This window comes from Alligator mississippiensis, chromosome 6, assembly GCF_030867095.1.
Source record: "Alligator mississippiensis isolate rAllMis1 chromosome 6, rAllMis1, whole genome shotgun sequence".
NCBI lineage: Eukaryota > Metazoa > Chordata > Crocodylia > Alligatoridae > Alligator > Alligator mississippiensis.
In genome coordinates, this window is record NC_081829.1 from 68773473 (window position 1) to 68786068 (window position 12596).

At 42.7% G+C, this 12596-nt stretch overlaps 1 protein-coding gene across 2 annotated transcripts in view; it reads left to right on the forward strand.

Annotated features, from left to right (window-relative positions):
- The window catches only part of HECTD2 (HECT domain E3 ubiquitin protein ligase 2), an 83627-nt gene that overhangs the window by 43523 nt on the left and 27508 nt on the right, over nucleotides 1-12596 (forward strand). For both annotated transcript variants that reach the window (XM_014607794.3, XM_019484259.2), the window contains 4 exons: nucleotides 2735-2858; nucleotides 5256-5352; nucleotides 6473-6580; nucleotides 11290-11422. In XM_014607794.3, the coding sequence (XP_014463280.2) occupies nucleotides 2735-2858; nucleotides 5256-5352; nucleotides 6473-6580; nucleotides 11290-11422 (462 nt within the window). The remainder of the gene's footprint in view (nucleotides 1-2734; nucleotides 2859-5255; nucleotides 5353-6472; nucleotides 6581-11289; nucleotides 11423-12596) is intronic.

Genomic DNA, 12596 nt, shown 5'->3' on the forward strand with positions numbered 1-12596 from the left:
CGTGGCCTTGGATCAAGCATTGTGAAGTCGAAACTGACGTCAGAAAATTGAAACGGGTTGTCAATTTATAAACATCGTAAGTGCTGTTCGTTGTAACTTGAAACGTCTTTAAGTCGAGGACTGCCTGTACCCTCTCTCACATGCACAGCTGAGACTTGCCACTAAAGGGCCTGCAAGCCTGGGCCTGGTTAGAAACTGCTAAGTCTGTTCCATGCCTTCTGAGCTTGCTGACTCTCTAGTAGGAGTATAGGATCTAGGATGAGACCTGTGCCTTCCTGGAAGTTCACACAAACCCGACTGAGCCTGCATTGTCCCCACCGGACCCTGCGGCTGCCTGGTTGCTCCCCTCCTCCCACAGTTGCCTGACAGCTTCCCACCCACTTGACCCCACCCTTCTCCCTTCACTCTCTCCCTGCTTCCTCTTCCCCTTTTGTTCCCCCCCTGCACTCATCTCCCCTCTCTCCACTCGCATGTGACTGCTTGGTTGTCCCTGGCTGTCAGTCCAGGGCAATAGTTTTGGACAATACAATAGATAGTCCATGTGGGGAGCAGGAGCTAGAGGCAGTGCATCCTGGGATACTGAAGGCTACAAATTTCTGGTATTGGTCTTGTGGAGCAAACTAACATTTCTGCAATATGAGCTGCCTAATACTAACTGGAGATAATCCGCACCTGAGGAAGAATATTTTGAGATGCTTAGAGGGTATGTAGCTCATCTTTTCCTGCTTTAACATGTACACACTCCCATCTTAAGAGCATTTAATACACTTGAAGGTTAACATAGCAATACTCTGTCTCCCATCAAGCTTTTGGGAGACTGTTCATGTGTTTTGCATTAAAGAGAGCAATTGAGTAAAATAAGTAATCAGTGGTAGGAGTAGGGGCTTTCAGGCTGTTGATCCCAATGTCACATATGTATAACTCAGGGCTGCAGGTAGGAGCAAGGCAAGATTTGAAATGTACCCTTTCTTTTTACATGTTTCTTTTTGATTAGCTTTAGGTCTGAAAGAAATAGGTAGCTGTGTTAGTCAGGCAGAAGGCAGGGTAGCTATGCACCTTATAAACTGACTAAATTGGAGATCTAAGTAAGCCCTCTTCCTATGAAAGCTAATGCTATACACCTCTGATTTGGTTAGTCTCTAAAGGCGCCTATACATGTGCCCGATGCCTGCTCAAAGCGTTCTAATTAGAATGCATCAGAGCAGACTTGATTAGTCTAGTCTGCTGGAGTATACTAAGTCACATGCTCCAGCAGCCTTGGCATCACATGTATTTAGATGGTAATGGGGGCAAACATGCTTTAGTTAAAGTGCCCTTGCAGCCATTTTGCAGCATGGGACACTGAATGCACGAGGTGCTGTGGGCACTTTCATTAGGGCAGCTCTAATTAAAGTGCTTCCCACCCCAGAGCACATGTAAAGACGCCCTAAAGGTGCAGCTCTACCTCGCCTTCTGCCTAGTTTAGGCATCTTTTTGCTCAGCAGGCTTGCTGTTGCTGAATCCCATTTCCGATGCCTATTTTTCTGCATGCATTATATAGCAAATTTAGGGACAAGCCTGGGTTATTGAATTCCATTCTGGTAGCCAAACATTTGTGTGGGATGTTTTTAAATCTATAATGTCCCACTTACCTATGTATATATAATTGACTGAAGATCAGTTCCATTATGCTTTTAGTTGTGTGGGTTTGTGGGTTCTTTGTTTGTTTTGTTTTGTTTTGTTTTTCTCTTCCCCCTTGCCAGGATTGCAGTGAATTCTTAGGGGCATTGTATAATAGTGTTGTGTTACATCAGTAAGTTTGTTTGAAATATCTTTAACTAATTTATCAGGATGTTAAAGGTGAGGTAAGGTATCCAGGTTGTAGCTGTATAGGTCTAGAAGAAAAAGCAATCGGGGTTCATGGTAGAGGTAATATCTTTTACTAGATCAACTAGATTTTTCCAAAAAAAAAATTTTTTAATTGCAACCTTTTGGGCACAAATACCCCTTCATCAGGCATCGGAGACAAGATTGTAAAAGTTCTCCTGGGTATAAATGAAAGTTCATAGTTCATAGGATTTCACACATGAGTCAATAGATCGAAATACTCCTCTGGACAGGGTGAGGTAATGAATCGATTGTTTTCTTAATCAATATGCCTTTCGCTAATATCAGAGTAATGTGTTAACTCTGTTTAAAGCTATTATGATTAAGCTACACTTGGGGTCTTATTAGCGTTATAGACTTGCACTGGCATTCAAGATTCTTTAGATTTTTATGTTATATTTAAAAAAAGAAAGAAAAGGAAATGGAAAAAAATACTGTGGGATTTTGGTGTCTGTTATAAAAATAAGTCTCTGCTCATAAGCCTGAGCTTGATTTTTTTTTTTTTAAGTTTTAATGATAAAATCTGTTGAAGCTTTCTAAAATACCAAAAAATTAAATTTAAAAGTATATCCATAACCTTTCCTTAAACTAGAAATGTGTTTGAAATCAGCACAAGAAAGCAACTTCAGTGTCTACACTTATTATTCTTTTACTATATATATTTAAACCATTGATGTGATGATATAACATTTTATTATAATGGGGTAGTAATACCACTATGGGTAGTGTTGAAATAAGCTTACTGTTTTGCTAGGTGATTTTTGATAAATGAATTTCCACACACATTTGGTTTGTCTTCAGAATTGTCTCATTAGAGACAGTATTTTGGGAGAGTTCATAATATTGGTTCCATATATTTGCATTGCAGATGCTGCAAATAGTTTAGCTAGTCCTCCTATTATTTCATATACGGATTTCTACAATTCCACACTGGATCATATTGATCTAATGGAAGAATATCATAACTGGCAGTGCTATGGAAATTCTCACAGGTAAGAGAGGTAGATGATGTATTTTATTCAGTGTTGAATTTTAAAAAAACAAACACCCTATCTTCTTTTGGGTTTTTTTGGTTTTGGGGCATTTTTCGTAAGTATTGTATTATTCCTCAAAGTGGTTTAGACATTTTGGTTGAAATCCTTGTCCCAGTGAAATCATTGGATATTTCGCTATTGGCTTGAGTGGGGCAAGGATTCTACTATGCATGCGAATGAGATAACATGAAAGTTATAATATGTTTTTATTATTTGCTATTACTAACATAGACTTGTATTTTATACTAATTGGATATTTCTTAATATGATCTATGTAACATTGTAGAAAATTATTTTGGAGAATCACACATTATGGCAGGGGCAGGCAATTATTTTGGGTGGAGGGCTGCTTACCCAGTTTTGGCAAGCTGTCGAGGGCCACATGGGTAGCCCTGCCCCTTGACAGGTGCCTGGTTCCAAGTTGTTGACCAGGGGGCGAATGTCCCAAGGCCAGCACCGGCAGGGCCCAGAGTGGGGCACAGGCTAGCAGGGGTCTGTGAAGCCAGGCTGGGCTGCACCAGCAGGGAGAGAGGGGAGCTGGCCCAGCTCCACAGAGCCCCTGCTGGCCGGGACCCTGTACTCTTGCCACCCTGCTCTGGGCCCCACCAGCACTGGCCCTGGGACACCAGTGTGGGCCCCATGCTCCCGCACCTGCTCACTGTGTCCCCCTGAGCCCTGACCCTGCGCTCAGCACCAGCACCAGCAAACACTGCCCAGTGTGGCAAGTGGGGGGGCCGCTTTCCTCTGTGCTGAGCAGCTGCTGCTGCCGCAGCACAGCCTCAACGGGCAAGCCCAGAGCTGGCTTGGGACCCAGCCTGCCAGTGGGGTCAGGTTACAACCTGGTGCTGAATGCCAGGAAAAGCAGCTCCTCCCCCACCCCATGGCTGGCAGCCCATACTGCAGCTGCTCACAGCCCACGTGCAGTTGCGTGTGCCTGCTCAGGATGGCCCTGCGTGGGCTGCGAGCGGCTGCAGCAAGGAGCACCAGCCATGGGGCAGGGTGGGGGCTGCTTTTCCCTGCACTCAGCACCAGCTTGCTCCCTGCCTGCAGTTCTCCCCTGCCCTTCAGCTCTTCCCTCCGCCCCCCTTACCTGAGTTTCCTGCGCCAGTGCAGCCACAAGGAGCCATATGGTCCCAGGCCAGAAGCCCTGCTAGGTAGGGACTTCTGGCTGGGGGGGCGGGGCTGGGTAGGCCCTGCTGTTGCAGGAAGGCACTGGGGCTTCCCCTGGGTCCTACTGCCAGTGACTCCTGTTATCTTTGACAGGAACCAAAGACAGATAAATATTAATTTTCTAAATTTTTTTAGGGGCCGAATCTGGCCCGCAGGCTGTATTTTACCCACCCCTGCATTATGGGGAAAAAATTTACAATCCTTGAATCCTCCTTTGCCTGAAAAAGGGTGTTTAGGCCTGAAAGCTTGCAAAGAGAGACTTTTTTTTTTTTTGCTAGTATTTAGTTGGTCTAATAAAAGATGTCACCTATACCCCAAGAGTTTTGTCTACCTACACATTCAGGGGTGCATGCATTCCTTCCTCTCTTTTTCATGCACTTGTGATGAGACATCTAGCAGAATTTGCAGATTTGTTGGAGGTGTATGCATTTATATAAAGGTGTATTCTGCACCTGATTAGCATTTTACTGTGAACATTGTATCAAATAAACTTTCAGATGCTACATGCATCTCTTCAGTATTTGCCTCTGATCCTGCAAAATTTCAACTGCATGTTTAATTTTATACCTTGTCATTATTTTCAGTGAAGTCCTTTGGATTATTTTCAATGCATGAAGCTGTGCACATGTGTAAATCCTAACATGCTTGGAGACTTGCAAGAGAACTCTTACTATCATCTCTGTAAATCAGACTCCTCTAGGTTCTATATATAATCACCAGGGATCCTGGTTTTCCCTGATTAAAAAAAATCCCCAGTTTTTGGACTAAAAAATGTAACCCCAAATCCACATTTTTCTACGATTACAATGAAACACCACTAATAAAGAGAGAGATATTAGTGGTGCTTCATTTTAATCAAGGTAAATGTGGATTCTGGGTTACTTTTTTTAGTCTGAAAATTGGGGACTTTTTATCAGAGAAAACCAGAGAAAATCACTTCTAGTTATTTAAATGGAAGAAAACTTAATCTAAGTTATTTCAGTATTGTATTCATTTTTTTGCATCTTATTCAAGTTGTACAATGACATTAAGATTTCAGGTTCTCGTTGAGAGACAGGATATCTGTCTGGTTTACCAACATAATACTTAATTTGTTGAACTTTTGCAGAACTTTTAGCATAGAATTCTTTTCCTGAATTCTAAAAGAAATGTTGTGTTTAACTTCCCATCTATTTTATTACTTAGGTTTTCCTTCTGTCAGTACCCATTCATCATTTCTATAGCAGCAAAAAAAGTTATTATTCAGAGGGATTCAGAACAGCAGATGATAAGCATAGCACGTGTAAGTCTTTGTGATAAATGTCTTTTTCACAGTAATCACTATGATGTTATACAGTTTAATTTACTACTAATTCCATAGAAATATTTATTATCTCTGAAATGTAAGATTACTCCGGGAAAATAAAGGTAACTGTTTTACTACTCCTTGGATGCATCTACACGTGCAATTAGCACATAGCAATAAACTACAGTGCATTTTGCACCAAAGTTTTTCTCTCAGGCGCAGCATTTACACGTACACCTGGTACCACAGCATGTTGAGCCAAGGCAGAGCAGCCCTAGGCTGTCAGGAGTCCTGGAGGATCAGCCTGCCAGCCTGGGGCTGCTCCGCCCTGGCTCAACATACTGCAGAGGAGCTGGCTGGGGCACGAGAAGGGTGCAACAGTGTGCAGCTAGCTAGCAGGCAGCCTCCAAACTGTAGCACCCTCATGCCCCAGCCAGCCCCAGTCACTGTTTCCACATGGGCTTTAGTGTGTGTAACTACCCCACTGTAGGATAGTACTTGTCCTGGACAGCACTATCCTACAGTGGAGTTAGTTAATATACTGCTCCTGAATACCAGTGCATATATTGATGGTGACGCTTTACTGCAAAGCTAATTAGTCAGCTCCTCAGTAAAGCGCATGTGTAGATGCACCCCTTATCTTTAACTACAGTCATTGACAGACATTCGGTTAAAAGCATATTTGGGATCTGATCTGTGCCTGGCAGGAGGCATGATTGTGGGACTGGGGATCAAATTCCAATTGCACCATATTGCTAATGCTGATCAGTGCTTCAAGCCACAGAAACACATGTAGCCCCTGGTTGGACCTACTTAAAAGTTCTATTTTTTGAGGAGACGGGAGGAAGAGGATTTTAAGGACTTCCACAACACAGCACAACCAGTGCCTTTTATTTACTCTTCTTATTAAGATTATTTCAGTGTTACATTACAACTTTTGTCATTGCTTTTGACCAAACAACTGACATTCAAGAAGATGATATTTCACTGCTACTCTAAAGCAAGGATTCCACTCATTTAATTAATGCTATTGTCTGCCTTTCAGAAGTTTTTTAAAGCAAATTTGAGTGTAAAACTTATTTTCTTTTTTCTTTTTCTTTTTTTTCATTCTAAATAGCAAAGTCTTGTGGACAAAGTCTCTCGCAGGCAGAAACCTGACATGAATATGTTATTCCTAAATGTGAAAGTGAGGAGAACACACCTTGTTAGTGACTCACTTGATGAGGTACAGAGGATGTAAATGAAGATTGGTTTGTTGTGAAGTAACTCCGCCTTTTCAGTTCAAATAATAGGTTGTATTGAAAGCTTTTGTAATGAGAGCTGTGAATTCTTGTTATTGTTATGTGGTATTTGTAATTAAAGTATTGTATTGGTAAAGTAATAATGCAGAAGATTTTGAGATGATATCCTGAGCTTCAGTTTTTGTCATGGTGTTCCTGTATACCTACTAATCTCACACGTAGGCAAACCCTATATAAACATATGTACTTGCATGCCATCTAAATTTAGCTTAATTATTTATCATTAGGGATCCGGGTTTTCTGTTCACTGCAGAAAAACACAGTAAAACCTGGATTTTCCCTTTATTAGAAAAAAGTGTGGTAAATGGTGGGTTTCTTGCAGGCTGGCAGAGTTCCAGCTTGCAAGGAGCTGAGGGGAGCGGGAGAAGAGCAGTCAGGCAGGGGAGACACCATGTGCATGTGTGCACATACCTATGCACATGGCAGCCTGGAGAGCACCTCCTATAGCTCCTTGCATATAAGGTGGCAGGGGGGCCCATAGTAAGGAAAGGAGTTGAGTAGGGCTGGGGTGGTGCATGGGGCCTGGGGCTCAGGGCTGGAACGCACAGCTGCTGGACATGGGCTGGAAGTGGGATGGAGCTGCAGGCAGCTTGTCTGGGGGTGATGTGGGGCTGGCTTCCTGCTGCTGTGCAAATTCCTGCAGGTGGGGCTTGGGGGACACATGCCTCTTAAGTTTTGCACAGGGCAGGGGTGGGTGCCTCAGAGCTCCCTGCCCTGCTGCCCTCCCCATGAGGGCCTCCACGGTGCAGCAGGCAGGACCCAGCACAGTAGGCCAGAGCAGGGTGGGGAAGCTTGGTGCCGCAGCCAGGAGCCCTGCGCTACCATGGCAAAGCAGCCCCTACCTGCCAGGCAGTAGAGGGGTTGGTGTCATGAAGTTGTACCCCCTGCTGCTGCCAGGTGGGCAGGGGGCACCTTGCCATGGCAGTGTGGGGCTTACATCAGTGACACTGAGCCTACCCTTCCCACTCTGCCCTGCTGTGCCGGGTCCCACCTACTGGGCCGTGGAGGTGCCAATGGAAAGGGCAGCAAGGCAGGAAGCCCCAAGCCTACAGAGAGTAGCCCACATCCACCCCCCCAAACAGGCTCCGCTCTGGTTGTACTGCCCATGGGGGAGGGGAAGCCAGGCTCTGTGCTCCACTCCCTGGTCAGGTTGCAGCAGCTGCTGCTTCCCATAGGCAGCAGCTGCAGTTTGGGCACTAATGGTGGGGCAGTGGGCTGTAGACCTGGGTCCCTGGCCCTAGAGCCCTGGCAGCTGGGGTCCTCCTCTGGCAGGGCTGGGTGGGGTTAGGAATTGGGTGGGGAGTGAGGAGCCCTGATAGAACCCATGGGGCAGTGGGTAGGGAGAGTGAGGGGCACCAGCAGGGTCAAGGGGGCAGTAGGTGGGAAGTGAGGGGCAATGGCATGGGCAGGGCACCAGCATATCTGGCCTTCTCAACACCACAAAGCAGTGGGGAGGGACAGCCACAGCTGGACCCACATCCTGGTAAGCGAAGGGAGCAAGAGGGCTCTAATTTTCCATGATGAAAAAAACAAAATCAAACACCAAACTATATAGAATTTATTTTATTATAGTGATTGAGGCACTGGTAGGCTTCCACATTTCTGTAAAATTGTAACTATAACAATAAAACATTGTGTTCAACTGATACCTATACATATAGTGGAATTACATTGCAGAAAAACACGGGGGGGGTTAATCAGATCATTTGCAATTTTATTTATTTATTTATTTTTAGTAGAGACAACTAGGATCCCTATTGATCATATTGCATTATACTAAATGTTTATATAGGGGTGAAGTATGCTGCATGAGACTAGTTCTATTGTTCCACAGTAGTAGCTTCAACTTTTTCTAATCTCTCTCTCTCTCTCTATTTTGAAATTCTTTTTCCTTCACTGCCTTTTCTTTTCAGTTTTTAATTAGTTTAAGCTTTATTTTCCTAAATACTTATTCAAATTTTTAACTGATCCCTGTGTGTGTTCCTTTCATTTCTAAACAGCAGATTATTTTGAGTAGTATTGGGAAGAGAAACATATGTGTCTGTTTCTTTTCAGTCAGCCAAACCATGTTAATCATCATTAATCACATCTTGTTCCCTGATCTTCCTCAAAACCTAAAAATAGTCGGTTGGCTTTGAAAAATAATTGTAAATGATAAAAAGGTGAAAGAAAATTTCAAGACTGTCATTAAATAGTTAACATTTGTTAATCCATCAAATTTTAAGATTCTTCTATAATAATTTACCCTTATTATAAATGTACTTGCTTATAAATATAAATGCCTTCTTCCTTAGATTTTATTTCACTTCTGCTGCTTTTTTTCCATTTCTGCTGTCATAACACAGAAGTACTATGGAATCTCCCTTTGCATAGGCCATTCACTCTGTTTTGAAGAAAATGAAGGATGGTTTGTTTCATATATTTCAAATATTTGAAGCAATCTTTAGAAGATTAAAATTGAGGTTCAGATCAAATTATGCAGATATACAAAAATAAAAAAATCTTGTTACAATAGAAACTTACTGATGTGTGAATAAATGGAATGCAGGAGTTGTTATAACCAATGCTGCATTCTTGCTGACTTAATGTCTTCTCATTATTAGAAGAAAGTAGTTGGGTCATACTAATGCCTTTGGCTAATTGTGAAAATCTGTAATCTGAGGAAGATATAACAAAACCTTTTTCATAAAACCTTACACATGGAGACACATGGATAAAAACACCTGCCTACTGGGGCTGTGCGAAATTTCCCTGGCTGTTTTGTTTCAACACTGTTTTGACTCATTTCAAGCCTGAAACAGCTAAATCAAAATGAAACCAAGAACTTCAAAACAGCCTCAAAACGAAATGAGGGCAGCCAAAACATTTTGAAAGTTTCAAACTGTTTCGAGTTCCGAAGCTGAAGCTGGGCTTGCCTGCAGGGGAACGGAAAGTAAGGAGAGGGAGGGGGAATCGGGAGGAAGGACATAGTGAGGGCATGACTTAACACACTGGAAAAGAAGCTCCTTCAGGAGAGGAAAGGAAAGGTCTGTCACAGTTTGACTGCCTGAGATGCTGCTGGTGCTACTGTGCTGTTCTTCACTAAGTTATTATTTTGCCTGTTGTGATTTAAAGTGGTGGACTGGTCTGAGGCTGTAGGGGAGGAGGAGACCTCATTGGGGCACACTACCATGTTGTGTAGAGGCCCCAGCACCAGTGGGGGCAGACCTTAACATGCACCCAAAGTCACAGATGTCACAAGTTTTGCTTGTGCTGAGCTTGAGGTGCAGTTTCCCGGAAACCCCTGCACCTATCTCTTTGAAACTTGGCAGGCTTCATGCCCTCAGACGGGGCTACCATCCCTACTGTTTTCATCCAAATCTGCCAAAACTGACAAAGTTATAGGTAGTTTTGTACTTCCCCATTATAGCCTATGGGTGAAACGTCAAAAGAGCAAAACAGTTTCGACAAAACAAAACGGAACAGCACTTTGAAACAAAATGAAACTCTAAATGAAACACTGTCCTGTTGAAACAGCAAAATGGAAGTAGAAACGAAATGGTGCTGTTTCGCACGGCCCTACTGCCCACTAGTGTATTAGGTAGTAGGCCGCAGCTTTGTTAAAAGAGTTAAATTCTCAAGTAGATGGTACCTTAGTCCTATCAAGGAAGAAATGCTTCAGTGTAGAATGACATGAATTTGTCATAACAACAAGAGTCAAACACCCTTTGCTGGACCTCTCTAAAGCCATGTCTTCATAGTAGATATTCCCAGCAGCAGTGCCCTGCAGCATGCTGTGCTGCTCTGGGTAGGCTGCTGCTTTAAGTGGAAGCAGTGTAGCTGACTGCATAGTACTTTAAACAGGCTAATTGGCATCTTTGTGTGACACTGTCACTTATCCTATCTTCAAGCTAATTAGGCTACCTACATGGCTGATGACACCACTACCAGAGGTCTAACTTAAGTCACTTGGGGGATGCAGACAATTGCTAAGAGTTTCCCGTATGCGTACTATACCAATGATGAAGGACTAGAAAGAGCAGGTTCCCTAATGAAACCAAACTTTTCCAGAAAGTTACTGGATTCTATGCTTATGGTTCTACCAAACCTAGTCTGCTGTTTGGCATGTTATATGGAACAGTAGCCAAATGTTATGATGATTTGGTCCATGTCTTATCTACCAAATAGCTCTCAAGTTTTGACAGGAAAGTGGGGGAAAAACCCTCAGTTCACTAGTCATTTGTGTTCTGCAGGAAATTTCCTCTCCATTTCTCCCAGAAGAACAAATTGGTTAGGCCTGCAGGATAGTGGGAAGAGATGGTTCTTCCGTTTCCAGGACTGAGAACTCTGAGAGAGCTGTTTGAATGTTAATAAGATAGCAAACCCAGAAGAGCTGGGGTCAGGTGCTGGGAGTGGGAATTATCCTTCCTTTCCCAAACCATACAGTTTTTTACATGTAGGTTTAATGTATGAATTGGAGTTTAGTAAATGTGTATAAAATAAAAAAATATAAATGGCTATAGCTATAAAATATATATAAAAATAGCTATAGCTATCCAAAAATATTTCTACTTATATGTATGTGTATATATTACATTTTTTATATATAATGTCATAACATTGATCAAATGCAGTTCTTCATTTTTTTTAATAGCTGACAAGGAAGAGAGCAGATTTAAAAAAGAAGTTGAAAGTTACATTTGTAGGGGAGGCTGGACTTGATATGGGTGGTCTGACAAAAGAATGGTTTCTTCTCCTGATTCGCCAGATCTTTCACCCAGACTATGGTGAGTCCTCATAGTTAAGCTTTTAAAATTAATTAATTTAAAAATCAAAACAAATTAATTGAAACATTATCTTAAGCCTTTACGTTAATGGTCTCTGTTCAAGGAGCATATCTGAGTTATAGCAATGGGGGCAGAGAGGTGGGTCATTTTGTGAGAGTGGTGGATGGAGATGGAAGTAATGACCATTAACAGTTTCTAGTTGCAGCTGCAAAAGCAAAGGAGTGAAAACTACAGCTATATGTTGGTCATTTAAAAAAATAAGAAAAACTTCAGGCCTAGATATTGGATGAAGACCTGTGAGAAGTTGGCATTTGTTGAGACAGTTCAAGTGTGTTGGAAGAGCTGAAACTTCTTTTCACTGGTTTATCACATTAGACCAGTGGTTGCAAAGCTTTTGAGACTCAAGGCGCCCCTCCAGAAGTTTTTTGAACCGAGTGGCGGCCCATTTAAAAAACTAATTTATATATTACCTCCTTGCAGACGGGGCCAAGCTTGGGAGAGAGCAGACAAAGACAGCTTGATCCTGAACTTATCTGTTTATCTCCTTACATCTTGCTTATCTCCTCATCTGGTAGCACCCTTCTAAGAATCTTGTGGCACCTGTGTGCTACATCACCCCAATTAAGGATCACTGCATTAGAGAGTTTAGTAACCTCTGATCAGGGCAAGTTCTAGAATGTCAAGTGAAGGCAGTGAAATTAATTCTTTGGGGCTTGGGTCACCTTAAATCTAATTCAGTCCAATATGACCAGAGTAATATTAATCCATTCCTGGTACTTGCTCACAATGTCCATTACTGTTGCCTTTTCTGTCTGCTGGGAGCTGCTTTCTTCTGCATTGTCTGCCTTTGTTGAGTCCTCCACTGTAGCTGTTTGGGGAGGGAGGGCAGTGGTTGCATAGATTTACTGAGCTATTTAAGAACATGTGGCTGCAATTTTTTTGTGCCCAGCAAGGGGGAAAACTGCTGATTTTTGCAGCAGTCCAAATATAAATGGTTCAGAGTTTCAATAATCGTTTACTGTCTAAGAGACTTGGGGGTCATCATTGACCACAAGATGAACATGAGCCTTCAATGTGATGCTGCAGCTAGTAAAGCGACCAAAACGCTGGCTTGCATCCATAGATGCTTCTCAAGCAAATCCCAGGATGTCATTCTCCCCTTGTACTCAGCCTT